This window comes from Dipodomys ordii, unplaced genomic scaffold, assembly GCF_000151885.1.
Source record: "Dipodomys ordii isolate 6190 unplaced genomic scaffold, Dord_2.0 Scaffold209, whole genome shotgun sequence".
Classification (NCBI taxonomy): domain Eukaryota; kingdom Metazoa; phylum Chordata; class Mammalia; order Rodentia; family Heteromyidae; genus Dipodomys; species Dipodomys ordii.
In genome coordinates, this window is record NW_012267425.1 from 1,014,884 (window position 1) to 1,041,213 (window position 26,330).

Consider the following 26,330-nt stretch of genomic DNA (forward strand, 5'->3'; position numbering starts at 1 on the left):
TACAATTCAATGCGCATTTTCTACATTTAATATGTGAGAACAATGGTCATTAAATCCACTGATCTGTCGTATTACTATTTGGTTACTTAGAATGATTCAAAAGCAGAGTAACATTTGTATGTATGGTCATGGTTTTAAAGACAGCAGTTAGCTGGAATTTCTGACTTTTCTTTTGAGGAGAAGCACAAGAATATAGATTTAAATGATGAGTTTGAAAGAAACACTAATATATTGTAAAGAGGCCAGTCTTTGAAGACCAAAGCCAACAGCTAGTTTAGTACACTAAAATGCATTTCACGGCCACCACGATGTGGCTGGCACTAATTCCAAACATATCCAGCGGTTCATCGGTTCTCCTGCTCCGAGGCATTCGTGATACAGCCATTTGATGGACCAGGATGTCTTTCTCCATGGAGACAGCAGCGCAGACAGCTTCCCCAATGCCACCTGAGGAAGCAAGGGATGTTAATCTTTGCTCTGAATTGCTCCCACCCCTGCCTATAGCAGGGTCACTATCCACTTGGGTCCCATGGGATCTGGGTGTCCATGGAGTGGAAATTCTCAAAGCTGTCAGGGACCTGAAAAGTCACTACTAACAGATGAACTGTCAAAAGAACATGACCAGCAGTCCTGAGGCCGCTAGCTTAAAAGGTTGGCACTTGAATGACACAAATGCCCTGCAATACTGTGGTTCTTTCCCTGGTTAAGTCCCTGTGCCTGGAGTGTTTGTACAATAAAGACTATGACAAGCTCCCACTTTGCTGTCAGAAGTTGGGAATCTGGGTATATGCCTGGCTGAATGTGAGTAGGCTTCCAACAAAACATGAGGTACTGCATATCCAGTGCAGGCTCTGGAAACCATTCAGTACATGACAGGATGGCCATGTATGCTTTTCATTGGCTGCCCGCTCTGGTCATTTTGTATTTCCAGCAAATGATGGTCTAAATATTCAAATAACCTTGATAGAGAAAAGGCTCCCCCATCTTTGATCTAGGCAGAAGTGGCCCATATGGGAAGTCTTCTTTAGGCCTCTCATGAGGTCTCAGGGCAATCTCTCTACCCAGAGGCTCTGGCCCTGGTGGAACCTGCAGCATGTAATAAACTTTAGCCTGAAGGGCAACTATGTGCCAGGTCCTGAGAGTCTTTCCAGAGAAACATCCACCAGGATATGTTCTTAGAACCTCTGCCGTGAGAATAGAAAGTTCCTCATCATGTTACATTGTCAACTCCACCTAACCTTCCAAGGTCCAAACATAGCCCAAGCCCTCTCTCCCTGACAAGCACTCTTTCTCTGAAATAGCTGTGGCCTTTGCTGGCACGGAGTTAACTATGTTTAGGTGAGGGGAATAATAAACTAGTAATTGTTCAAAGCTCAAAAGAAGCTGTAAAGCTTGTAATGACCCCTACATGAAATGCACTGCATAAGCCACTTCTGTGCTGCCACTGACCCACCTGGGTGGACACTGTGCTGGGCACATGCTAGTGCATATGGGCACAGATCCAGTGTAGACGGATGAAAGACACCCCCTACATTGATTTGCTAGCAAAGGACAGTAAAAGGTACACTGTGTGAGTGGCAAGCTGGCGATGATAAACAGTAGCATGGCCTATTTCCGATCAAGGAATACACAAGTGATTCCCATCAAAATGAACTTTGAAAACCACTCCCAACATCACTACATACCTTCAGGGTAATGATCCTCTACTGTGATGATTCGGCCACCTGTGGCCTTTGCATTGAGAAGGATGGTGCCAGAGTCCAGGGGTTTGATGGTAAATAAGTCAATGACACGGACATAAATATCTAGAAAATACCAATACCAGCTTGGCATTAGAAGCAGACTTAGAGCAAATATACAGAGGGATAAAAATTTAAATTCTTCCCTGCTTGAACTTCAATGTTCACAATCAACTGACCTTCTTCAGCGAGCTCAGTAGCAGCCAGTAAGGCTTCATGCAGACAAACTCCAGCTGCAATAACTACGACCTTGTCATTAGTACTCTGGCGAACAACCTAGTATAGTGCCAACAAAACAAAATGCTGTGGTTACTATGTACAAAGCACATCTCCAAGTGGAGGGCACTCTATACTCCACGACTCCCAAACAGTAACGATTTCATTTGCTAATAATTCATCCATGAAGAGACTGAATTAGATGCACTTAAAGGCCAGGATACAATTTTTTTTGCTAACCCCTGTTTTATATTTACTTAATAAATTCATCTTCCTCTCTTAATTTATAGTGCAAAATGCTTACTTTCCTATATAATACATGAAGAAAGTAACTTTTCAGGCCTAGGGGCACATCCCTGTAATCTCTAGCACTTGAGAGGCAGAGACAAGAGGACAATGATACTGAAGCCAGCCTGGACTATACAGTGAGACACAGTGTATGCAAAACCAGGTGGCATAGTGCTTGCCTCATATACACAAGTCCCTGGGTTTGTACCTCAGCACTGTAAATAATGTTCTACAAGCTCCTTCCATAATCAAGTTGAATGTTATCTGCTGCTCTTTGCAGAGTGTCTGTATCTCCCATGATTAATGAATATTAAAACACATTCTTTTTGCCAGTCCTGGGGCTTGAACTCAGGGCCTGTACTCTGTCCATAAGCCTCTCTGTGCTCAAGGCAAGCACTCTACCACTTGGGCCACAGCACCAATTCCGGCTTTTTTGGAATAGTTTTTTGGGGATAAGAGTCTCACAGACTCCTGCCCAGGCTGGCTTCAAACCGTGATGCTCAGATCTCAGCCTCCTGATTAGCTAGAATTACAGGCATAACCTGGCTATGAACAACATTTTAAACTAGATAAAGGAGGACATTAATGCTCTTTTACAATGTATGGTCTCAATTGTGCAAACTGTACATATATGCCTAGCAAAAAGGAAGGAGGGTGTATGTCAAAAAAGTCCATAAATCCCTTTCTCTAGGTGGTGAGTATAATCACTAACCTGCTACATAGACTTTTCTGATTTTCCCCACATGTGGCTCTGACAGAGTAAGAGATAAAAACAGGCCTACAAGGACTAGGCTCAATGTGTGGGCCTCAACCCTACTCTTGTTGCTCAGTAGCACGAAGCCATAAGTAAATCTGATCTTCATTCACAACAAGGACTGATAATCTTAGCTTCCTTCTGCTTTTGTGAGAACATCATAGATACTCTTGTTGCTCATCAGCGTGAAGCCTTAAGTAAATCTGATCTTCTTTCACAACCGGGGCTGATAATCTTAGCTTCCTTCTGCTTTTGTGAGAAAACCATAAATAGGGAGTGCCTTAATGCCAACTTTCACACATATGTGTAAATATATGATGGGCCTTGTGCATGCTGGTCTTAGGTCTATAAAATCTAAACCTAGTAGATAAATCTGTTATTCACTCTGAATTGGTTTCTGCTGTGTGTGTGTGTGTATGTGTACGTGTGTGTATGTATGAGAGAAAGTGGGGGAGGGAGGGAGGGAGGGAAGGAGCGCAAGCACGCGTGTGCTCACACTGGTCCTGGGGCTTGAATCTAGGGCTTGGGTGCTGTCCCTGAGCTATTTTGCTCAAGGATAGTGCTCCACCACTTGTGCCACAGCTCCACTTCTGTCCTTTTTGGGTGGTTAATTGGAGATAAGAGTCTCTTAAGGCTTTCCTGTTCTGGCTGGCTTTAAACCTCAATCCTCAGATCTTAGCCTCCTGAGTAGCTATAGGTGTGAGCCACTAGTGCTCATCTATGGTTTCTAATGTTTTGCTTAGCTTGAGATTGCAATAAGGAACAGCTAGGAGGCCTTCAAATATGTTATTTTTAAGACTTCAACAAAAACTAGGTTTGGATTGGTGGTGCATGCCTTTAATCCTTGTACTTGGAAGCTGAGGCAAGGGGGTACACACTACATAGTGAAACTCCCCATTTGGAAAGGAGCAAGGTTAATCAGAAATTGTTAGAATGTTCTTTTCTAAGGTGACAATTTGTGTGTGTGTGTGTGTGAGAGAGAGAGAGAGAGAGTCGTGGGGCCTGAACTCTGGGCCTGGGCACTATCCCTCAGCTGTTCAGCTCAAGGTTAGCACACTACACTTGAGTCACAGCACCACTTCCGGCTTTTTCTGCTTATGTGGTCTGAGGAATTGAACTGAGGGCCTCATGCATGCAAGGCAAGCACTCTACCACTGAGCCACCTTTCCAGCCTGCCAATTGACTTTTTAAAGACAAGAGCAAAGAAAGTATGACAAGAGGTTTTTTTTTTTGGTCGGTCGTGGGGCTTGAACTCTGGGCCTGGGTGCTGTCCCTGCACTCTTCAGTTCAAGGCAAGCACTCTACTGCTTGAGCCACAGCGCCACTTCCGGTTTTCGAGTGGTTTATTGGAGATAAATAGTCTCACAGACCTTCCTGCCCAGGCTGGCTTTGAACTGTGATCCTCAGATCTCAGCCTCCTGAGTAGCTAGGATTACAGGCATGAGCCACCAGCGCCCAGCTGACAAGAGGTTTTAAATAGTTCTTTTCACATGAATGGATACTTAAGACCTTACCTTGGCCTGTCCAATATGAAAGTTTTCTAGTGGTGGGTATATTACTGCAGTTTCTGCATAGCTAGCCCGGATGAAGCATAATCCCTAGGATATAAACCAAACTATAGTTTAGAAAATCTAACTATAAATTTCCAACTAAAAAAATATCAAGAAGTGGAAACAGTCTATGTGCTTGTGGCTCACGCCTGTAATCCTAGCTACTCAGGAGGCTGAGATCTGAGGATCATAGTTCAAAGCCAGACTGGGCAATAAAGTCCATGAGACTCTTATCTCCAATTAACCAGCAAAAGCCAAAAATGGAGCTGAGGCTCAAGCGTGGAGTGTTAGCCTTGACAACCCCCCACCCCCAAAATGAACAAACAAAGGGAAAAGATCTAGGTCCTGAGTTCAACCACCAGGACTGGCACAAAAGAAAAAAAAAGAAAATGGAATCAGCAGTTCTTCATACTAAGAATAAAGCATACATTTTGAAGTAAGGGAGAAATCATCTGCATATAACCACAGGAAAGTGGGTACACTTCTGAATGTGCTATTGGGTAGGACCCCAAGCAGGACCCTGGTGGATGCCCTTAAGTTTTCCACAGTCTCATTAACTGACCTAGGAAACTTTCCAAATACTTGCTGACCTTTTGTCTTCCTAGCACATAAACCCAGGGAAGGAGCAATGACTCATTTTGACTACAAGTCCCAGAACACGACGTTAAAAATTAATTTTTCTACAATACAACCTATAATGTTTCATCCTTAGAAAGATCTACATCTGAATATAAAATAACTACCTCTATACTAAATAAGAAGGATCTACTTTTTGTGCCAGTCCTGAGGCTTGGAACTCAAAGACTTGGGAACTGTCCTTAAGCTTTTTTTATGCTGAAGGTTAACACTCTACCACTCTGAGCCACAGATTCATTTCTGGAATTTTTTTGTTTTTTTGGTAGTTAATTGGAATAAGAGTCTCATAGACTTCCTTGTCCAGTCTTGGCTTTGAACCATGATCCTCAGCTCTTAGCCTCCTGAGGAGCTAGGATTACAGGCGCGAGCCACTTGAGCCAAGCAGGAAAAAATACAGTTTTATTACCAATATGCACAAACATTCAGGAGCATAAATACTCAATGTCTAATACTTGCTAAATTATATATATATGTCAATGGTGCATTATAAATTAAAATATCAATTAGGAAACACTGCCTCTTTTCATGCATTCAGGCATGACTCAGCTACAGGAAAATGCTCAGATCCTAAGGGTAGTACCTGCTGTGTAACCACCATCTACCAGGTCTATACAGCTTAGAATTCCTTTGTGTTTCTTCCCTGTGATTCTCTTTACTCTATAAAGAAACCTCCACTTTTTTCCTTCTTTTGAACTTTCTAGGAATGGAATTTGATAGCACGTATGAAATAATGAAAAAAACCTTCAGAATTGATCCCTGATAGTATTGTATTATGAAATAGCAAAACAAATAATCTCCAAGATATGATAAATAGAGGCTGGAAGTGTGGCTCAGTGGCAGAATGATTACCTAGTATGCTCAAGGCCCTGTATTTGACCCCTAGCACCAAAACAAACACACACACAAAAATGTCTGTCTACACCTATCAGTTGCAAATGCTTAGAAAAGGACCTGCATGGTTTGTCCTAAGTATTCCCGGGTTACTTGTTGCAGTGACCATGGGTAAAACATAGGACTAGGGGTAGTAGGGCATTTAGTGGTCAGAGATTAGAAAGGTAAATATTACATTCCCTAGGTTTCTTGTGGCTAGGGGTAGACAGGAATTTCACTCTATCTGATGTTAGAGGAAATATATGAGTCCAAAGCCACAATCATTCTTCTGAGAACTCAGGTCCTTGAGTTTAGTAGGTAGGTGCTCTACCACTTGAGCCATGTCCACAGCCTACAGCCTTATTTTACTTTTGTTACTTTTCTAACGGGACCAAGATCATCCTATTTATGTCTCCTGTTTAGTTGAGATGAGACATACAACCCAAACACCCAGCTTTATTGTTTGAGATGGGGGGGGGGTTGGGGTTCATGAACTTCTTGCTTAGGCTGACCAGGAACTTTGATCCTTTAGCTCTCTGCTTCCCAAGTAGTTTGAATTGCAGGTTTGAGCCACTTGTCCCCAAGCCTTCAGTTTTTTTTTTCCTTTCTGGTACTGGAGTTTGAACTTAGAATGTGGAAGTTATCTTTTAGCATTTTTACTCAAGGCTGCCCCTCCCTCTACCACTTGATCCAGGTCCATTTCCAGCTTTTTGCTACCTAACTGGAGCTAAGAGATTATGAACTTTTCTGCCCAAGCTGGTTCAGAACTGGGATCCTCAATCTCAGCTACCCGAGTAGCTAGGATTATATGCATGAGCCACTGGTACCCAGTGTGCTGAGCTATTTCAAACCGAACTGGGGATCCCAGGATTTGCTCTTTAGCTTTCTGGAATTCTCAAAAGGCAGTAGAAACAATAGGGCTTAACCCTGGCTACAGCAACTGGGGTGTGTCTCAAATCCCATAGATCTGGTGGTGGACTCAGAAGTGGCAGCACTACTTGTGGGTGACATTATAGTTCAGAATTCCTTCTGGAGCCCTCTTCTGTGATTTTGTAATTATACTTCATTAAACCTTTTTTCAATTAGAATACCTATGGTGCTCCTGGTTTCTTGCCCTGAGCTCTGATTTATATAAGCATAAAGTATTGGTTCAGTATACTGTATCATTTGAATATTTTACAATATCAATGCATTCACATGCATAATCACCTGTTCTTATAAAGGTTATGATTTTTTCCTTGAGATTTGAGTTACATTTATTAAATATTTCAGGCTCTTAACACAAACATTCTTCCTGTCTTCTGAGTTTACAACATAAAGGTTATGACTTTATTTTATTTTTTGGGTCCGGTCGTGGGGCCTGAACTCTGGGCCTGGGCGCTGTCCCTCAGCTCTTCAGCTCAAGGCTAGCCCTCTACTACTTGAGCCACAGCGCCACTTCCGGCTTTCTTCTTTTTTCTTATATGGTGCTGAGGAATTGAACCCAGGGCCTCAGGCATGCAAGGCAAGCACTCTACCACTGAGCCACCTTCCCAGCCCAAGGTTATGATTTTATTTTTTTATAATTCTTTTTTTTATGGTACTGCGGATCGAACCCAGGACATCGTACTTGCTAGGCAAGCGCTTTGCCACTGAGCTACATTCCAGCCCCCAGGTTATGATTTTAAAAAGACTACTGCTACCACATTTTCTACAACTTATTCCAAAAAATGGGAAAATATAATCAGTTTGAAACTTGCAGCAGAACCAGTGTCCCTTTAAACATACCTTGGTACTGGCTGCCAAATAAACAGCATGCTCTGTGGAGACTGCATCACTTGGATAGAAAATAGTACACTTGGGAATTGCTCGGAACATGGCCAGGTCCTCCAGGGCCATCTGGGAGGGGCTATCTTCACCTGAGAGAAAGCCATAGCCCAATAAAAATGTGAGCATAGGGACAGTTCCTGTCTAGCAAGTGTGAAGGCCTATATTCAACTCCATTACCACAAACTAAATCCTCTTTCTGATGCCTCAATTTTTTTTTTTTTGGTGCTAGTTGTGGTGCTTAAACTCAGGGACTGAGTGCTGTCCTTGAGCTTCTGTGCTCAGGGCTAGTACTCTGCCATTTGAGCCACAGCAGCACTTTCAGCTTTTTGGTAGTTAATTGCAGACAAGAGTCTCATGGACTTTCTTGTCAGGGATGGCTTTGAACTTCAGTCCTCAGATTTCAGCCTCCTAAGTAGATAGGATTGCATGTGAGAGACACTGGTGCCTGGACCAACTGCTTTTGAGAAAGCAACTCCAAATTGGCAGAGCTCTAAAATTTGGTCCATCAATTGCTCTAATTCATTATATTTTACACTGAAGTTTACACGTCTGCACCCCTTCAGATTTCACTGCAACACCTTGGGTTAGGATTCTAAATGACTTCACAGATCACTAAACCAATCTTGGTTTCTGGGTCACTAGATACTACTGCCCAAGCTGACAGGATGCTTTCTTCTCTGAGCATTAGTAACCCATAGCCTACCAAGTCTCTGGCTATGTCTTCTCCTTAGGAAGGCTTTGTCCTTCCCCTCTATTCTACTTGTTCTTCAAAACAATGTGTTTTGCCTCACTGAAGTGTCTTTATTTCTGAGTCTTTCAATTTGTTTAACATAAGCTTTTGAACACCATAGGGTACGGTTATAACTAAGGGTGTCTGGTTGTACTTGGAATCCATTTTTGGCTAGAAACATGTTGGAAAAAGAAACTGTAATATAAAGATGGGCAGCCTAGCTTTTCCTAGCCATGGAGAACACTGCCATTGGTAGGGTAATCCTCTAACCTCAGAAAAAGATGGGTAGTCTAGCTTTTCTTAGCTATGAAGAACACTGCCATTGGTAGGGTAATCCTCTAACCTCAGAAATCAGCTCTTTTCTGGACTTTATCTAGAGCCATTTGTCCCTTTAGCTGACTTGATTTTCAAACTTACATTGAACCCAGCCTCAGGGCGAGACTCTGGGTTCCCTTTTCCAGCCCCTTGCCCTGCCAACTTAGCAGTGCTGCTGTGCCTCAGTTGTCATGACTGCTCTTCCTCCACTCACTCACCACTTGTGCCCCAATTTCACCCAGAACCTTCTTTTTTGGGGGAGGGGTCGAGTCGTGGGCCTGAACTCTGGGCCTGGGCGCTGTCCCTCAGCTCTTCACCTCAAGGCTAGCACTCTACCACTTGAGCCACAGTGCCACTTCTGGCTTTTTTTCTGCTTATGTGGTGCTGAGGAATGGAACCCAGGGCTTCATGCATGCAAGGCAAGTGCTCTACCACTGAGCTAACTTCCTAGCCCACCCAGAACCTTCTTATTGTCTAATTCTCTCATGGATCTCTCAGATGGCTCCAAAATGTGTACCAGTAACATTCTCACAGTAAAAGTAAGCCATCCAATTTACTTAGATGACTGGACCTACTGGAGGCACGGCAGCTGATTCATCCTTCCTATGTAATTTCTTTTGCTAGTCACATACACAGTTCCTGCCATCTCCTGTAAGAAACGTCTAGATACCTGCTTTCTGATTTTCACACAGCTTGAATCCTTACATTCTGTTTACCCCTCTCTCTCAAATTGGTTTCTCAACCTACTGCTAACTCCCACTCTATTCCAACTTCTTAAGCTTTCTTTTTTTTATTTTATTTTTAATGTTTTTTTTTAATTTTTATTTTATTTGTGAAGATACTGTACAGAGGGGTTACAATTACATGGGCAGGATAATGCGTACATTTCTTACCAAGCATTGCAGCCTCCTCCTTTTGTTTACCCTTCACATCCCTTCCCAGCCTCCCCCCTCCCCCCCAATCCCAATCTTTCTTAAGCTTTCTTGACTCCAGTTGTGCCCTATTAGTCCTCAAGCTTTTGTGCCTGGAGTGACCTTTTTATCTGCCTATTTCCCTGTGCAATTTTCTTTAGGGTGCCATTGTACAAAGTTATCATGGCCAGGCACCTTGGGCCCTGTCCACCTGAGTGGGTGTCCAGCATCTCAGAATCCCTCTGCCCATGCTGCTTATTGTAGTGTGACCATGCAGAAGGCAGAAAAGAATTCTTGGATTTTGTGCTGTCTCTATTCATGTTACTCAGAAGAGGCCTCAAAGACAGGTAATTATTTCTCAATGGCTGAGAGTGAGCACTTTACAGTAACACCAGGAGATTTGCTCCAAAGATTTTCCAGAGTATCTGAACCTAAGGGCCTCAGGCATGCAAGGCAAGCGCTCTACCACTGAGCCACCTTCCCAGCCCCTTCCCAGAGTATCTGAAATATTTAAAACCTAATATAGCTTTTTAAAAAAGAAGTCCAAAATAGTCAAAATTTAAGAAACAGGTAAACAGATCCTTCTCAGCAGAAGAGAAATGGTGATGGCACTCAGAACTCATACCAGTGTATACCCCACAGTGGGATCCAATAAGATTGAGGTTGAGGTGAGACATAGCTCCCTTGCGGATCTGATCATATGCTCGGGTCCAAAAGGCAGCAAAGTTGTTAGCAAAGGGAATGGTCCGACTACGGATGGCACAGCCCAGTGCCACATTCACCTGCAATGCAAAGAAAAATGAATCAGAACACCCTTTGACCTTAGCATAGTCCCCATGCTAATCCCTACTCTGCATGCAACTGGGCTGCTCCTGTACATAATATGCCTCTGTCCCTGCTCAGATAGTGCCTTTACTTCATGTCTCTGCCTCATCCTCCATCCTCCTGTGTCATGGACCCTCCTTGAGGAGGAACTTCTCACTGGTCTTTCTCAATCTTTGTGTGTGTGTGTGTGTGTGTGTGTGTGCATGTGCCAGTCCTGGGGCCTGAACTCAGGGCCCAGGCACTGTCCCTGTTTTTTTTTTTTTTGGCTTAAGGTTAGCAACTTTACCACATGGGCCGCAGCTCTACTTCCAGCTTTTTGGTGATGGAGATTAGTGTCTCACAGACTTTCCTGCCCAGGCTGGCTTTGAACTGCAAACTTCAGATCTCAGCCTCCTAAGTAGCTAGGATTATAGGTGTGAGCCATTGATACCTAGCTTTGATCCTTGTTCTCACTGATTTCTTCATCAATCAAGTAATAATGTCCTCCACACCGAATCAGTTTCTTCTTTTCTCTTGAATTATCCCATAACCACTCAACTGGGCCAGTACCTTGCATCATCAATGTCCCATTCTGTCTTGTTCTTTCTAGAAACTATGTTACATATATATTTTCCTTCACAGAAAACTTCCCAGGAAAGTGGCTAGTCATTGTCCTACTTTGTTATTTGGAATCTCCACAGCCTACTTCACCTAGGCTGTCATTCCCATGAATGACTTTGAAGCTGCCAAATCCAAGGCCTCTTGATCTTGGATAGCATCTCACGTGTCTTCTCAGCAGCATCTGGCACAAGCCATCCCCACTTTCTCAAGGTACATTCTGTTCTGTTTCTGTGATGTTACAATAGGACCACAATGTGATGCCCTGTTCCCTCACTGGATGTGCTCAGTCATGTACCTCTTGCTGATGAGATGGAAAACTAGAGGGAGTGCTCCAAGCTCTGGGCTTACTTTTCATTGGCTCTCTGGCTCTGTGAGGCTGCATCTGACTCAAAGATGTACTCTAGTGAAACACATTTTATATCCCTAGTCCTTACCTTCTCTGAACTCAGGTTCATACCCCAGTAGGCAACAAACTAAGATATTAACATCTCCAAGAGTAAACAGGACTTTCTAACAGTTATGTGACTGTGGATGGTTTCATAGTCAAGATCCTTGAGTACAAGATTAAAGTGAAAAAGAAAACCTAGAAAACTTTTATCAGGGGCTGGGAAGGTGGCTCAGTGGTTAAAGTGCTTGCCTTGCATGCCTGAGGCCCTGGGTTCTATTCCTCAGCACCACATAAGCAAAAACAAAAAAGCCAGAAGTGGCACTGTGGCTCAAGTGGTAGAGCGCTAGCTTTCAGCTGAAGAGCTGAGGGACAGTGTCCAGGCCCAGAGTTCAGGCCCCACGACCGGACCCAAAAAAAAAAAAAAAAAAAGAAAAAGAAAACTTTTATCAGGCATCCTTTGTGATGACTTAAATTTCTGACTAAAAACCTTTATATTAGGCTGCATATAGTAATGTGTCCCTGTAGTTTCAGCTACACTAGAGGCTGAAACTGGATGATCACTGGAGCCTAAGAGTTTGAGGCTAGCCTGGTTACACTGTGAGTCCTATTCTAGAAAATTAAAATATGTAGATGTTAACCTGAAAACTTGGCAAAGGGAAATGCAGCTTAGCAAGATACTTCCAGTAATTCAGAGAGCAAACACATTTGAAGATAGTCAAGCAGAGCTTCTGAGCTTCTTGTGGTACCCAACTCTCCTCTCCTGGTTTAACCATCTTAAGAGGTATTGAAGCACCACTTAGGCACCCTTAGATGCTTACGTAACCAACTAGATTCTCTGCCCTCTGGCATGCTGCTCGTTTCCTGCCAGGGCACTCATGAATAGGTTTCTCTCCAACATGGCCACACAGTTATTACGGCCAAGGACCAGCATTTTCCCCTGCCCTTTGACTCTACAAATCTTTCACATTGCAGGATCTTGAGAATATACCATGTCCCTTTTCTGCTCAAAGCCTTTCTGTGCTTTCCTATCAGTCTTCAAGAGAACCAGGGATGCTTTACATGAGTGGTAAGAACCCTATGATTTGGACCCTTGGAGGCCTTCCTGAGCCAATTTCCTTCTGTGGTCACCGGGTCTTGGGAACTCTGGCCTTCTTTCTGCTCCCTAAACATCCCAGGCTTTCGCTTCACAGCTAGTAAGGCCCTCTGCTGGAAAAACCATTCCCTACACATCTGCCACCTGACTCTCAGCTTGAATGTCCCCTCCAAAGAGGCTGTCCTTAATCACCCATAATCACATTCTTACTGTCACCACCTCTTGCAAGTATGACACTAAATAACTAGCCTCTGCTCTATTGGTTTTCTTCTGATTGTTAGAACACACCAACATGCACCAAGTATGTGGTTGATGAATGCAGGAATCAATCAAGCCAATAAGCTTTCTGAAGGAAATGCCAGGTTATTGACAAATCTTCCCATTTTTAAGAGACTCTAGAAATTTGGATTTTATATAAGAACCTCACTTTTAAATGCTTCCAACTATATTTCTAAGATGTAAATACAAATGATAACCAATCATTCATGGTATTCACATGAGATCTATTAGCCTATAGTTTTCTAGCTAGAAGAAAATCATTAAGTTATTGAGGGCTGTTTTTGGTCTCTGTGATAAAGCCAGGAGATGGGTGTCTTCCTCTATGCTGATATATGATTTTGTTAAGTCCTCCCTCTCCCTCTCTCTCTGTTGCTCGTGGGGCCTGAACTCTGGGCCTGGGCACTGTCCCTCAGCTCTTTAGCTAGCACTCTACCACTTGAGGCACAGTGCCACTTCCGGCTTTTTCTGCTTATGTGGTGCTGAGGAATCAAACCTAGGGTCTCATGCATGCAAGGCAAGCACTCTACCACTGAGCCACCTTCTCAGCCCACTCCTTTCTCTCTTGAGGGTGGTAAATGTACATGGGAGAGCATGGGGCACAGAGAAAGAGAACATCTTTACCCAAACGTGTTAGTTCTAAGCTACTAGCATTCTTGAGGCTACAGTTTAGTGTAACATTTGTATGTATTTTTCAGGACCTGTGTTCCAGTGGGAAAACAGAAACCACATTTCTAGTAGCTCTTTATCAATATTTATCTCAAAGTGGCCTGCAATAGGACTGCCTAGTTATGAGCTGGACATGACACAAAGAGCAACTGGCAAGCCCAGGATGCTTCAGGTCTAGAGCCCTTGGCTTGGTGCCTTCCAACTACTCAGACAGGTGTCCATGGGTGGGGCAGTCAATCACAACCTTTCTTTTTTGGGGGGGGTCCAGTCGTGGGGCCTGAACTCTGGGCCTGGGCGCTGTCCCTCAGCTTTTCAGCTCAAGGCTAGCGCTCTACCACTTGAGCCATAGCACCACCTCCGGCTTTTTTCTTTTTTTTGCTTATGTGGTGCTGAAGAATCGAACCCAGGGCCTCCGGCATGCAAGGCAAGCACTCTACCACTGAGCCAACTTCCCAGCCCCCAATCACAATCTTTCTAGCAGACTTGGAAGCCACATTTCTCTGACTTTGCCTGTACGTTTGTCTCGTTTCTCTGGAAGGGATTCTTAGATTTTAAAATAGAAAAATTGTATGTAGAGTGGGTCTTCCATATCCAGTGGACAAATGATGGTCAACTGAGAAAATCTGAGATACAGCACACTCACCATGTTTTGCTCAGCAATAAAACACTCAATGAACCTCTCGGGATGTTCTTTCTTGAATAACTCAGAGAAGGTAGAGTTCTTGGTGTCACCATCAAGCACAATGACTCTCTCGTTTTCACGGCCCAACTTAGCCAGAGCCAAACCACACACTTTCCTGGTAGACATCTAGAAGAAAGCCAGACAATTAAGTTTCTCGGAAAGCACCTAGAAAGAAGCCTCTGTCTTATATAATTGTTATTTATATTAATGAAAATTTGTGATTCATCATCATTTTACATTATTAACATGGATTATTAGCTAATCTTTTTTGTTGTTGTTGTTGGTTGTGGGGCCTGAACTCTGGGCCTGGGCACTGTCCCTCAGCACTTCAGCTCAAGGCTAGCCCTCTAACACTTGAGCCACAGTGCCACTTTCAGCTTTTTCTGCTTATGTGGTACTAAGGAATAGAACCCAGGGCCTCATGCATGCAGGGCAAGCACTCTACCACTGAGCTACCTTCCTAGCCCTTGTAAGCTAATCTTAAACACATATTTGGCTTGAAGATGATCCATTTCTCACACGGCTAATGTAGTGCCCAACTTTTACTTGAATTGTATTCTTTTAGTTCATACTTGTTACCCCTCACTCCACAATACAACAGCAAGATTTCAAATATTTTGAAGAATTAGGTTTTGATAAATTGGTCTGCTTCCCTGTATATTCCAGAGAGTAAGTTCAAAAGATCAGACCACCTAGTTCATCATTCTTAGCCCTAGGCACATAATGGTGGTAGTTTCATGTACACTGTACTACTAAGCCGCAAACCAAAGTTAGGAAGCAAGAAACAGCTCCACCAGGCACCAGTGACTCTCACCTATAATCCTAAATCTGAGATATGAGGATTAGAGTTCAAAGCAAGCCTGGGTAGATCCAAGACTCTTATCTTTAATTAACCAGAAAAACTAGAACTAGATGAGTAGCTCAAATGGTAGACAGCCAACCTTGAGCAAAAAGCCAAGCAAAAGCACAAGACTAAACAAAACCATAGGTGCTAAAAAGTAGCAACTGATCAGTAAAAATCCTGACCTAAGCAAGAGTGAAAGCAAAGAATTAAATTATCTGCTGGGCACTGGTGTCTTATGCCCATAATCCTACTCAGGAGGCTGAGATCTGAGGATTGTGGTTCAAAGCCAGCGTGGAAGTAAAGTCTATGAGACCTTTATTTCCAATTAGTCATCAAAAAACCAGAAGTGGAGCTGTGCTCAAGTAAGTGGTAGTAGCTTAACCTTGAGTGAAAAAGCGGGAGGGACAGAGCCCAGATGCTGAGTTCAAGCCTCAGTACCAGCACAAAACAAACACACACCTATAAATCCAGAACTTGGGAGGCTAAGGCAGCACCTTAAGTTCTAGGCCAGTCTGACTTATACAGTGAGACTCTGCCCCCCACAAAAAACCCAGAAAGAATAAATATTAGAGCTAATGAAAGATGCTGAACTCTTCTTTACTGCTTATAATTGTTAAGCTAGATGTCACACTAGTAATTATCTTATCCTTAGAGATATGGATAAATGAAGACTACTATGTATTAAGAGGGAAGGAAAACAGCGAACAAAGCAGTTGAATGTATATGTATGTAACTTAATTATACACATTTTTGCCTACCTTCTCATCAATTTTGTAAAGAGATGGACAGGTCATTTTTGTATCTATAAGGCAGATTTTGCGTGCGTCCTCAATAGGGAGTTCTGGTACAAGATTCCTGTTGGTCTGTATCTGGCTCTCAATTAACTTAATAATTGCATCTGCTCTTTCTTTTGGCATTGGTTTTCCATACCAGCTTTCTGCATCCTCAACATCTGTAACAAACAAAAACCATTCATTTCAAGTATTTGAGTACTTAGCAGGTCATCTGAAAGACATCCTGTTGGAAAGAATGTCAGTCTAGAATTCACAGGATTAATAATTTGATTGAGTTCCTGGGATGGTATTGTAGTCACAACAGGTTTGGCTATAATCCTTGCTACTCAGGAGGCTGATGTGGGAAGGATCTAGGTTCAAGGTCATCCCATGTAAAAGGTTAGAGAACCCTTTCTCAACGAACAAGCTGTGCAGTGGTGGCACATACCTGTAATCCTAGGTGTATGGGAGGCATAGGTAGGAGAATCATAGTCTGAGGCCAGCCCTAGGCAAAGATATTAAGACCTTGTCCAAAAAGTAAGTAAAGCAAAAGGAGCTGGAGGAATGGCTCAAGATGTAGAGCACTTTCCAAGGAAGAAAGGGGAAAGAGAAGGGGGAAAACAAAGGAAGAGAAAGGAAGGAACGGAAAAGTAGAGGAGGGAAAGAGGAAGAACAGCTTGAACAAAGGGCTTGTGGCTTCTAATGGGCCGCTGGCTTGCTTGCGAGTGAATGGGCAGGGAATAGTGAGGGAGGACAGGCTGGAGAGACAATTAAACTATGGAGACTGGAGTTTTAGCTTGAAGTTTTGTCTGAGGAAAGATGGAGAATCTCTAAAGGTTTGGGGAGGGAGGGAAGTGAATGATAAGGTATGTTGTAGAAAGCCCACTGTGGTAGTAGTGTGGACACTGCTTTGGAGGGAAAGCTGCTGCAATTCATGGAGGATGATGAGGTCCTGGTGACAGTCATGGAAGTAGAGATGGGGAGGAAAAGAGTGCATCTGAGATACACTGAGGACTGGATATGCATGGGAGATCTATGTGTGAGAGGTAGTGGCAAGGACAGTATCTTGGGGAAGAGGCATATAACAGTTTTATTTTAAACTGTCTAAATTGTTAAAAAAACAGGAATCCTATCTTTAGTTACTATAATTGCTATAAATAATAAACTGAAATGAATGATTTCAGTTGACATCCTTGACATGTGCAAGGAGCTAACCCTTTGGAATTGCTTCCTTCCCCAGCTACCACTTCTTGATGCAATACTTTACTAGTCTCATTTCTTCTTCCAGATGCTCTAGATCTCAAGGCAAGTGTGTATTCATGAGTACCCTGCTCATATATACAGCATGTTTTCTCACTGTACTAATAGAGTTCATCCCCTGGCAGCTCTCAGACAAAACTGTTCTCCTAGTGACTCCCTCACATAGGTATAAAATCACTCCCCACCTGCTGGAAGTTTGACATTCCCCTCCTTTTGTTATTTAGTGAGGGCAAGAAAGGAGCCCCTATCATGTGTTACAAGCTTTACCAATGTTCACGTCAAGAAGCCATTTGCTGAATCAAAGCTTCACTGCCTCTTCTCCTGTGCAGTCCAATATTTTAAATACTCACAAGCAGAAAGGAAACACTTACTTGGCATGCCCCGGCCCTTGAAGGTCTTGGCAACCACAGCAGTGGGCTTGCCCTTCACCTGAGTTGCCTGCCAGAATACCTGACATAGTGCCTCCACGTCACGGCCATCCACCACATAAGTATTCCACCTATCAACAAGGAGGACAAGGTTATAAGGAAGAAGATGGATGGGACACAAATAACATCAAGCGAGAAGACACCATTACCCAAAAGCTTTGCAGCGCTTCTGATAGGCCTCTATACAGTGCTCAACAGGCAAGGTTCCACCATGTCCCAGGCGGTTCACATCAAAGATCAATACGAGATTATCCAGACTGTGGTAGGCAGCAAAGGCCAATGCCTCCCAGACAGAGCCTTCTGAGGACTCGCCGTCTCCCAGAAGGCAGAACACTCGGTAGCTGGAATAAGAAAGGGTTAAGATCTTCCTGAGACTCAATTGTGCCACACAAATGCATCTCAGGGAATGAACAAAAAAAATCACATTGGTTCCTAAGATTATTTTCCTCAGCAACCCTGCTCAAGCTCATCAGCCAAGGAAACGAGCATATAAAAGCTTGGACATCATGAAGCTGGGAGCCCATGGCTTATGCCTGTTAATCCTAGCTACTCAAGAGGCTGAGAGCTGAGGATTGCACTTCAAAGTCAGCTCAGGCAGAAAAGTCCAATTAAGTAGCAAAAATGCCTGAGTGGAAGTATGGAAACTCAAGTGGTAGAGCACCAGTGGTGAGCGAGAAACCAAACAAACAGTATATGAGGCCCTGAGTTCAAGCCCTGGTAAGTGGGTAGGAGAGTTCAGGCCTCATGTCAAGGGCTTCACCTTTGGCTAGCCTTCTCATTCTAGCTGTAAGACTATTTTCAACTCCTGCTACTTCCAATCAGCAATTAAGATGGGAATGGGAAAGAAGAAGCTACCGGAAATAGCTACAAACAACTATCACATATACATTTTCTTTGTAAATTCCATTTTTAAGCACTGCCACCTATTTCTGATATTACAATTTACTTACAATTCTACCTAGCAAAAAAAACAAAACATTCTACATCAAAAGCATATGTTCTGTTGTAAATGATAAGCTCCTCTGCAGCATAGACAACATAGATCATTTATACCAACAAAACATATTCCAGATCTTATCAAATGCTGGAAGTTGAAAAATCTGTTAAGCCCAGAATTAGAACTAAGACAGGTAAAGAATTAAATGAAATTTTTCATCAGATCTGTGGAAAATACAGCATGATGGTTGCCCAAGGGACTGGTCCTTTAGGGGTCTTCTCCACTTCCAGGAGGTAACAGCTGTCGTGAAACCCCAGGAGAGAAGCACCTATCCTGGAGAAACTGAACCTAGGGGCTCTGGACTCAGGTCTGCCACAAGCAGCAGAGGGTAGCAAGGACTTGTGAGTCTCAACTCATTGTGGTCATGTTTCCACACTACCAGCAGCTGAGTACAGGACCCACCAGAGAAAGACCAGTCTTCTTGTCTTTTGAAAGGAGGAACCAGCCCAGAAAAACATGTTGGTGTAGAGGCCTCCAATGCAAAGGTAAACACATGAATATATTTATTCTATAGTGAAGTTCAACAAGGATGGAAATCAGGAAGCTTTATTCTATAGTGAAGTTCAACAAGGATGGAAATCAGGAAGCTGTTTATCTCTCTCTCTCATTTTTTTTTTTTTGGGTCTGGTCGTGGGGCCTGAACTCTGGGCCTGGGCGCTGTCCCTCAGCTCTTCAGCTCAAGGCCAGCGCTCTACCACTTGAGCCATAGCGCCACTTCTGGCTTTTTTCTTTTTGCTTATGTGGTGCTGAGGAATCGACCACCTCCGGCTTTTTTTTTCTTTTTGCTTATGTGGTGCTGAGGAATCGAACCCAGGGCCTCATGCATGCAAGGCAAGTGCTCTACCACTGAGCCACCTTCCCAGCTTCTGTCTCTCTCTTGTACCAGTACTGGGGCTTGAACTCAGGGCCTTGCACTTTCCCTTGGCTCTTTCTTTCAAGGTTGGCACTCTACCACTTGAGCCTCCACCTCCTACTTTTTACTGGTTAACTGGAGATAAAAAGTCTCATAGACTTTTCTGCCCTGGTTGGTTTTGAATCTCAATCTTCAGATCTCAATCTTCTAAGTAAGATTACAGGTATGAGCCACCAGCACCCAGCAGGAAGCTGTTGCTCTTACAAAAAATAAGCCAAGAAAAAGAAGAAAGAACAAAATAGCATTATAATACACTGTGTGTGTGTGTGTGTGTGTGTGTGCGCGCGCGCGCGCGTGCACGCATCGGTTGTGAGGCTTGAACTCTGGGCCTGGGCACTGTCCCTCATCTCTTCAGCTAATAGACTGTTTTTTTATACAACAGTTACTACTTATACCCTAATCAGAGATGCTAAAAAATTCCAAAAATGTGATTTCTTTATGGCTTCAATGCTTGGTAACCTGAATTTTCAAAATCATCACTTTTTTCAAACTAAGGCTAGTAAAGTCAAAGTGTAGGTTAGGACAATGGAATAGATCCCAATGTCTTACCTGGCCCGGTCAAAGTACTTGCCAGTATATGCCATCCCACATGCAGCTCCCAGTCCTTGCCCAAGCCATCCGATTGCCATATCAATAAATGACAGCTTCTGTAAAAGAGAGGACCCAATGAACTAACAACAAGCAGCTTCAGGACATCAGTCTCAGGCAGATTTCGGGTGCTGAGAGCAGGCTGCTCCTATCTTATCCTATGCACCCAGAATAAGTGGTAGTGTCCCATTTTAAAGGCTCCTTCCACCCCACTGGATAAATTTCTCTTTTCCCCATTCACATGAACCACAAGTCCTACATCAGCATCAAAACTTGACTGTAGGTTTAGCATGGGTTGGAAACAAGGGTGACAAAGGAAGTCTTTCACTGTCGATGACCAATGTGGTGAAGGTAACTGGAACTTTCTAGGCACAGAGGAGGGAACCTAAGTGAAAGCAGAAAATGTAAGCATTTTAAAAAAGACTTTCCCCAGCCATGTGAAAACCTGATTTTGAATCTTTTGGAGAACCTATGTTCTCAAACAGAAACTAGAAACACAAGTTTGTGAGGTTCTTGGGTTGTGAAACTCTGGTCAACTGAGTGGTCCAGAAGTGTTGATAATAGAAACAAATCACTTTCTTGCCTCATTCTGTCTTCCTTTTGCTAATATTCCATTAGTATGTCCCCCTATGATGACAATGCAGTCCTTCATGAGAGACAAAGCCTGTCGAAATGTTCAGGTGGGAGATACCCTGCTCTTGAGCTTTCTAGAATACTGTTTTTGTTAAAAATAGCTTCTACTGTTACCATCTTAGTTTGGCCCTCATCTGTCATTGCATGGCCTTCTCCCTGGCCACCCTGACCACCCAGAAGCCATTCTCAACTTAGCCACCAGAGGGGGTCTGTTAAAATGTAAGCCAGCTCAGCATATCTCTGCTGTCTAAGGTCTTGCAATAACCTGCAACACAGCTCAAGTTGTGAGAGTCTAGACACTCCAACCTCCATGATTTTCTACCTGTCCTCCCAATACTCTGAATGCTGTAGTCACTCTATTTGTGCTAGTCTTAGGGCTTGAACTCAGGGCCTAGGTGTTGTCTCTGAGCTTCTGGGCTCAAAACTAGCCCTCTACCACTTATGCCACAGTTCCATGTCTGTCTTTTTGTTGGCTAATTGGAGATAAGTTTAAGGGGTCTGAACTCTGGGCCTGGGCGCTGTCCCTCAGCTCTTCAGCTCAAGGCTAGCACTCTACCACTTGAGCCACAGTGCCACTTCCGGCTTTTTTTTTCTGCTTATGTGGTGCTGAGGAATAGAACCTAAGGCCTCAGGCATGCAAGGCAAGCACTCTACCACTGAGCCACCTTCTCAGCCCCTTAATTTTTATTTTTGAGATGGAGGTCTTAGTATGTGGGTCTTGAACTCCTCTAATATGCTACCTTAGAGTGCTAGCATTACAGGCACATCCCCCCATGCCTGGTTCACCCTGGCTTTATTGTTGCCCATTGAATATAATGGGTATATGCTTGCCTCAGGGCCTTAGTGTTTGTGGCTCCTTCTACGTAAGAGCTTACATATACACAATAGCACAGCTTACTCTCATCCCTTCCAAATGGCTGCCCAAGTATCAGCATCAAGGTCTTTGTGGACCATTCTCTCTTTCAACTGGTGTTTTCAAATCTCGCCAAATTACATGGCTGCATAATGCTTAGCCCCAATAGATATGCTATGTGTTTATTTCTTGGGTTTGTTTCTTGCATGTTCCTTCCTCTGTTAATAAGACTCAGTCAAGCAAGGACCAGTGCATATTCACCACTATAGCAGATAAATTAATGGCAGTTATTCTTAGATCTCTCTCCCTTCTTCCTTCCTGGACTCTTCAGAACTTCTATGATATTCTCTACATGCTCTGTACCTGGAGAGCCTCCCTTTCAGTTTTGTTTCTCTAGCAAAACTGAAGTTTCTTCTGATTAGATCCCTGGTTTCATCTTCTCTATGACTCCTACCTAGCTCCTGTAATAAGCTCTGGTTCCTCATTGCCTTGCATGCCTTTGGAGCTGAGGTCCTAAAATGTCATCTCTCTAAAGCCAATGTTGAAACTGGGCTTGGTACTCAGACAAAATCTACTTCCTCCTGTTTGAGAAGAGTGAGGAAGGTGAGCTTCCTTTCTCAAGGCTTTATTTTGGGGTACTATTGAGACAGGAGCCTCTGCAAAATATGTGTCAGGAGGTTGCCTGGCATGGCACAAGTGCCCCTAAAATGGGTTCCTTTTTCTTTTTTTAATTTATTTTTTATTTTTGGGTTCGGTCGTGGGGCCTGAACTCTGGGCCTGGGCACTGTCCCTCAGCTCTTCAGCTCAAGGCTAGCACTCTACCACTTGAGCCACAGCGCCACTTCCAGCTTTTTTCTTTTTGCTTATGTGGTGCTGAGGAATCGAACCCAGGGCCTCAGGCATGCAAGGCAAGCATTCTACCACTGAGCCACCTTCCCAGCCCCTGGGTTCCTTTTTCTTCAAGAATTCTTATGTAATAATTCAGAGGAGCTGAGAACTAGAATAAAGGTACATATGGAGTGCTATAGGAACCCACAAAAAGTAAACATCTCTTCCAGATAGCAGTTATCCTCATTCCAGTATGAAGTGTACTTCAAGAAGTTCACACAAGCTGGGCACCAGTGACTCATGCCTAGTCCTAGATACTCAGGAGGCTGAGATATGAGGATCATGGTTCAAAGCCAGCCTAAGCAGAAAAGTCCCCATGAGACTCTTATCTCCAATTAACCACTCAAAAACCAGAAGTGGTGCTGTGGCTCAAGTATTAGAGTGCTAGCCTTGAGTGCAACCAGCTTCAAGGACAGTGTGTCCAGGCACTGAGTTCAAGTCCCAGAACCAACAAAAAAAATTCTCAAAAAGGCCTTCTGGTGATTTTACACACTGGCTTAGCTGGAGAAAAAGAAAGAGTTGATAAACTAAAACCCTGGGTGAGACAATGAGCAGAGTCAACGTTCCCCTGTTAATGTACCTTTGAAAGGATGAACCGGTCGTTGTTTGGGTTCTCTGGATCTGTTTGTTTATATCTCATTGTGTGGAAGAACAGCACAGACATGATCTCAGCAGCACTGCTACATGATGTGGGGTGGCTAAAAAGAAGACATGCACAGGTTATTTTTCCACAAGCAACTTAATTCCAAGGGACACAGTGTACAAGTGCTACCTCTGGTCTCCTCAGACCAGATACAACGATGTCATTTTTACCATACTGGAAGAATCAAGCCAAGTGTGAGGGCTGAAGAGCCACTGCCTCTGAAGCTTACATTTCTGAAGGTCAATTCAAAACTCAGAAATATCACAATCTTTCCTGCTGGATGTACTCAGATGCTCCCTTGTATCAGAGAGGCACCATGCTCTTGGGGCAAAGCTCATCTTTTGATGCTGACTTGAGCATTCTTTCACTTGTATGATTTTTATTTCTGGTACTTTAACATAAGTAAACTACAGATTCATCATTTAATCAGAAATAACATGTATATCCCATTCTTCCACGTAAAATGAAATCAATTTAGGAAATGAATGTTGAATGACAGAAATCTTTCATTCTTAGAAAGTAGCCTATATGAAGTAGCATGTGTGCAAATCTAGTCAGTTCTTAATTAAATGACGGGGAGGGCCCAGGACAGAGTAAAAAAGTATTTACAGAAAATGTAAAGTATCTACCAGAGAATTAATATCTAGAACATACAAGAAGCTAGAAAAACCTAACAAAAACTAGTTATTCTTACACAACCAAAGGGTCAAAAAGTTACAAAAATTAGAAACAGATGAAAACAAAAGCACAAAACTTATCCAAATCAGCAAAAAAAGTGTCAATCAAGAAGTTTACATTTCTTTTTGTGTGTGTGGGGGGGTACTGGGGGACTTGAACTCAGAGCAGCTTTGTGCTCTTGCTTAGCTTTTTCACTCAAGGATGGTACTCTACTACTTGAGCTACACCTCCAGTTCCAGCTTTTTGTTGGTTACAGATGAGTCTTGAATTTGTCTGCCCAGGCTAGCTTCAAACCTCCACAGATCTCAGCCTCCTGAATAGCAAGGACTGCAGGTATGTCATGAGCTCCTGGCTACATTTGCTTTCTTTGCTCAAGGCTAGTGTTCTACCACTTGAGCCACAGCTCCACTTCCAGTTTTCTGGTGGTTTATTGGAAATAAGAGTCTCATGGACTTTCCTGCCTGGGCTGGCTTTGAACAGTGATCCTCGAAACTCAGTCTCCTGAATAGCTGAGACTGTATGTGTGAGCCACCAGCACTCTGCTCAACAAAATATTAAACTCACTCATCCACTGGCCTTTACAACTCCTCACACAAGCAAAACTGCTCTGTGCTGGAGCCAAAATGTGAACTGTCTCCATCCACCTAAGATGTTTTGTATGTGTGTGTGTTGGTTGTGGGGCTTGAACTCTGGGCTTGAGCTCTTCAGCTCAAGGCAAGCGCTGTACCGCTTGAGCCACAGAGCTCCAGTTTTCTAGGAAAGAAGAGTCTCACAGACTTTCCTACTCAGGCTGGCTTTGAACCGTGATCCTGAGATCTCAGCCTCCTGAGTAGCTAGGATGAGCCACCGGCACCCGGCAGGTTTTTTTTTTTATTGTACATACCTTTATTGGTGTGATAACTGGGAAACAAATACACTTAAATATATATATATAATTTAAGAATGACTTAATAAACTTCACCTCCTGCAATCCTGCAAAGACAAATGGCAATAAATTGTTGCAATATAGATTTATCATTAAAAAAGTTTTTTTAGTTTTTAATTTATTCTTTAAAATTGGATGAGGCCCTGTTGCCTCCACAACTCTGCTTGTGACGTGGCCAGAGGCAGGTACTAAGGTACGCAGACCGTCGGATGCACTGGTTACAAACGATGCCTTGCTGGTTGGTGACTGGTGGTCGAAGCTGGACTTCCATGGATTTTAGTAATGGCATCTCAATGGATCCTGGATAAAAACAGCACCTCGGCGGACCTCAAGGGACAAAAAAACGGCGCCTCCACGGACCCCAACTGTACCTTGCCGGACCCGGATGGATAGACATGGCGTCTCCACACACTCTGAGGGACAGAAACGGCACCTCGACAGACCCCAAGGAGCAGAAACAGCACCTTGACAGACCCCGAGGGACAGAAACAGCACCTCACCGGACCCCGACAGATAGAAATGGCGCCTTGACGGACTCTTGAGGGCTCAAAACGGCACCTCGCCGGACCTCGCCGGATAAAAATGGCGCCTTGACGGAAGAGGGAAAGAACCGGCACCTCGCCGGACCCCAAGAAATAACAACTGCACCTCAATGGCCCATCCCGGTGACTACCCTCCACGCCATTCTCTTCATCTCAGACTCATTTCTACTTGGCCCAAAAAACAGCCCGGTGGGGCCTTACCCAGAGCTTGAAGCACATGTAGTTTTGATGAAATGAATACGCAGGCGGTTGGCCATGTCTCGCAACACCTGCACTGTCATCTCATCGGGCTTGGCCTTGAATTCGTCAACTACATCCTCAAAGACCTCCTCAAGTATCTCCGGACTCGCCTCAGAATCCGACATGATTGCGTCCGACCGCCTAGACGGTCACAGCTCAAAGATGGCGGGGTGCGCTCCTCAGACACGCTGCGTCTTAAGTCCCGCCCCTTGCACTGAAGATCCTTCCACCCACTTATAGCTCGTGATTTTGTCTTCTCGACGCACGCCTATTGCCTCTGCCCCCTGTCTATCTTTGCCTCATCACACCTATCCCTCCACCTCCCACTTACATCCGGAAAAAGTCCGTTACCACATTCCTATGCTTCCGCTGCATGCCCACATCCGGCAGGCGTCCATTTTAACTACCGCATGACTGCCTCCGCTGTACACCTACATCCGGCAAATGTCTATCTCAACTACTGCCTCTGCTGCATGCCTACATCCGGCTCTCATCCATTTTAACTACCACGCATGACTGCCTCCGCTGTACACCTACATCCGGCAAATGTCCTCAACTACTGCCTCTGCTGCATGCCTACATCCGGCTCTCATCCATTTTAACTACCACAAGACTGTGCCTCCGCTGTACACCTACATCCGGCAAATGTCCTCAACTACTGCCTCTGCTGCATGCTTCTATGAACCGTCACATGTCTATGCCTCCTCTGGCTGAATGCCTATATCCGCCGGAAGATGTCCATTTCAACTACCTAACACCTATATGTGCCGAATG

At 43.8% G+C, this 26,330-nt stretch overlaps 1 protein-coding gene across 1 annotated transcript; it reads right to left on the reverse strand.

The window, feature by feature from the left end:
- Positions 1-274: 274 nt before the first annotated feature.
- On the reverse strand, positions 275-25,681 carry Tktl1 (transketolase-like 1). The gene is made up of 14 exons (XM_013035310.1): positions 25,643-25,681; positions 25,518-25,612; positions 23,109-23,226; positions 20,116-20,213; positions 17,806-17,997; positions 17,600-17,727; positions 15,954-16,147; positions 14,313-14,477; positions 10,444-10,600; positions 7,821-7,951; positions 4,512-4,595; positions 1,919-2,015; positions 1,686-1,805; positions 275-447 (listed from the first exon to the last, which is right to left on the reverse strand). Exons 1-14 carry the CDS (start codon positions 25,679-25,681, stop codon positions 275-277), a joined length of 1,791 nt encoding a protein of 596 aa, XP_012890764.1.
- Positions 25,682-26,330: the final 649 nt, after the last annotated feature.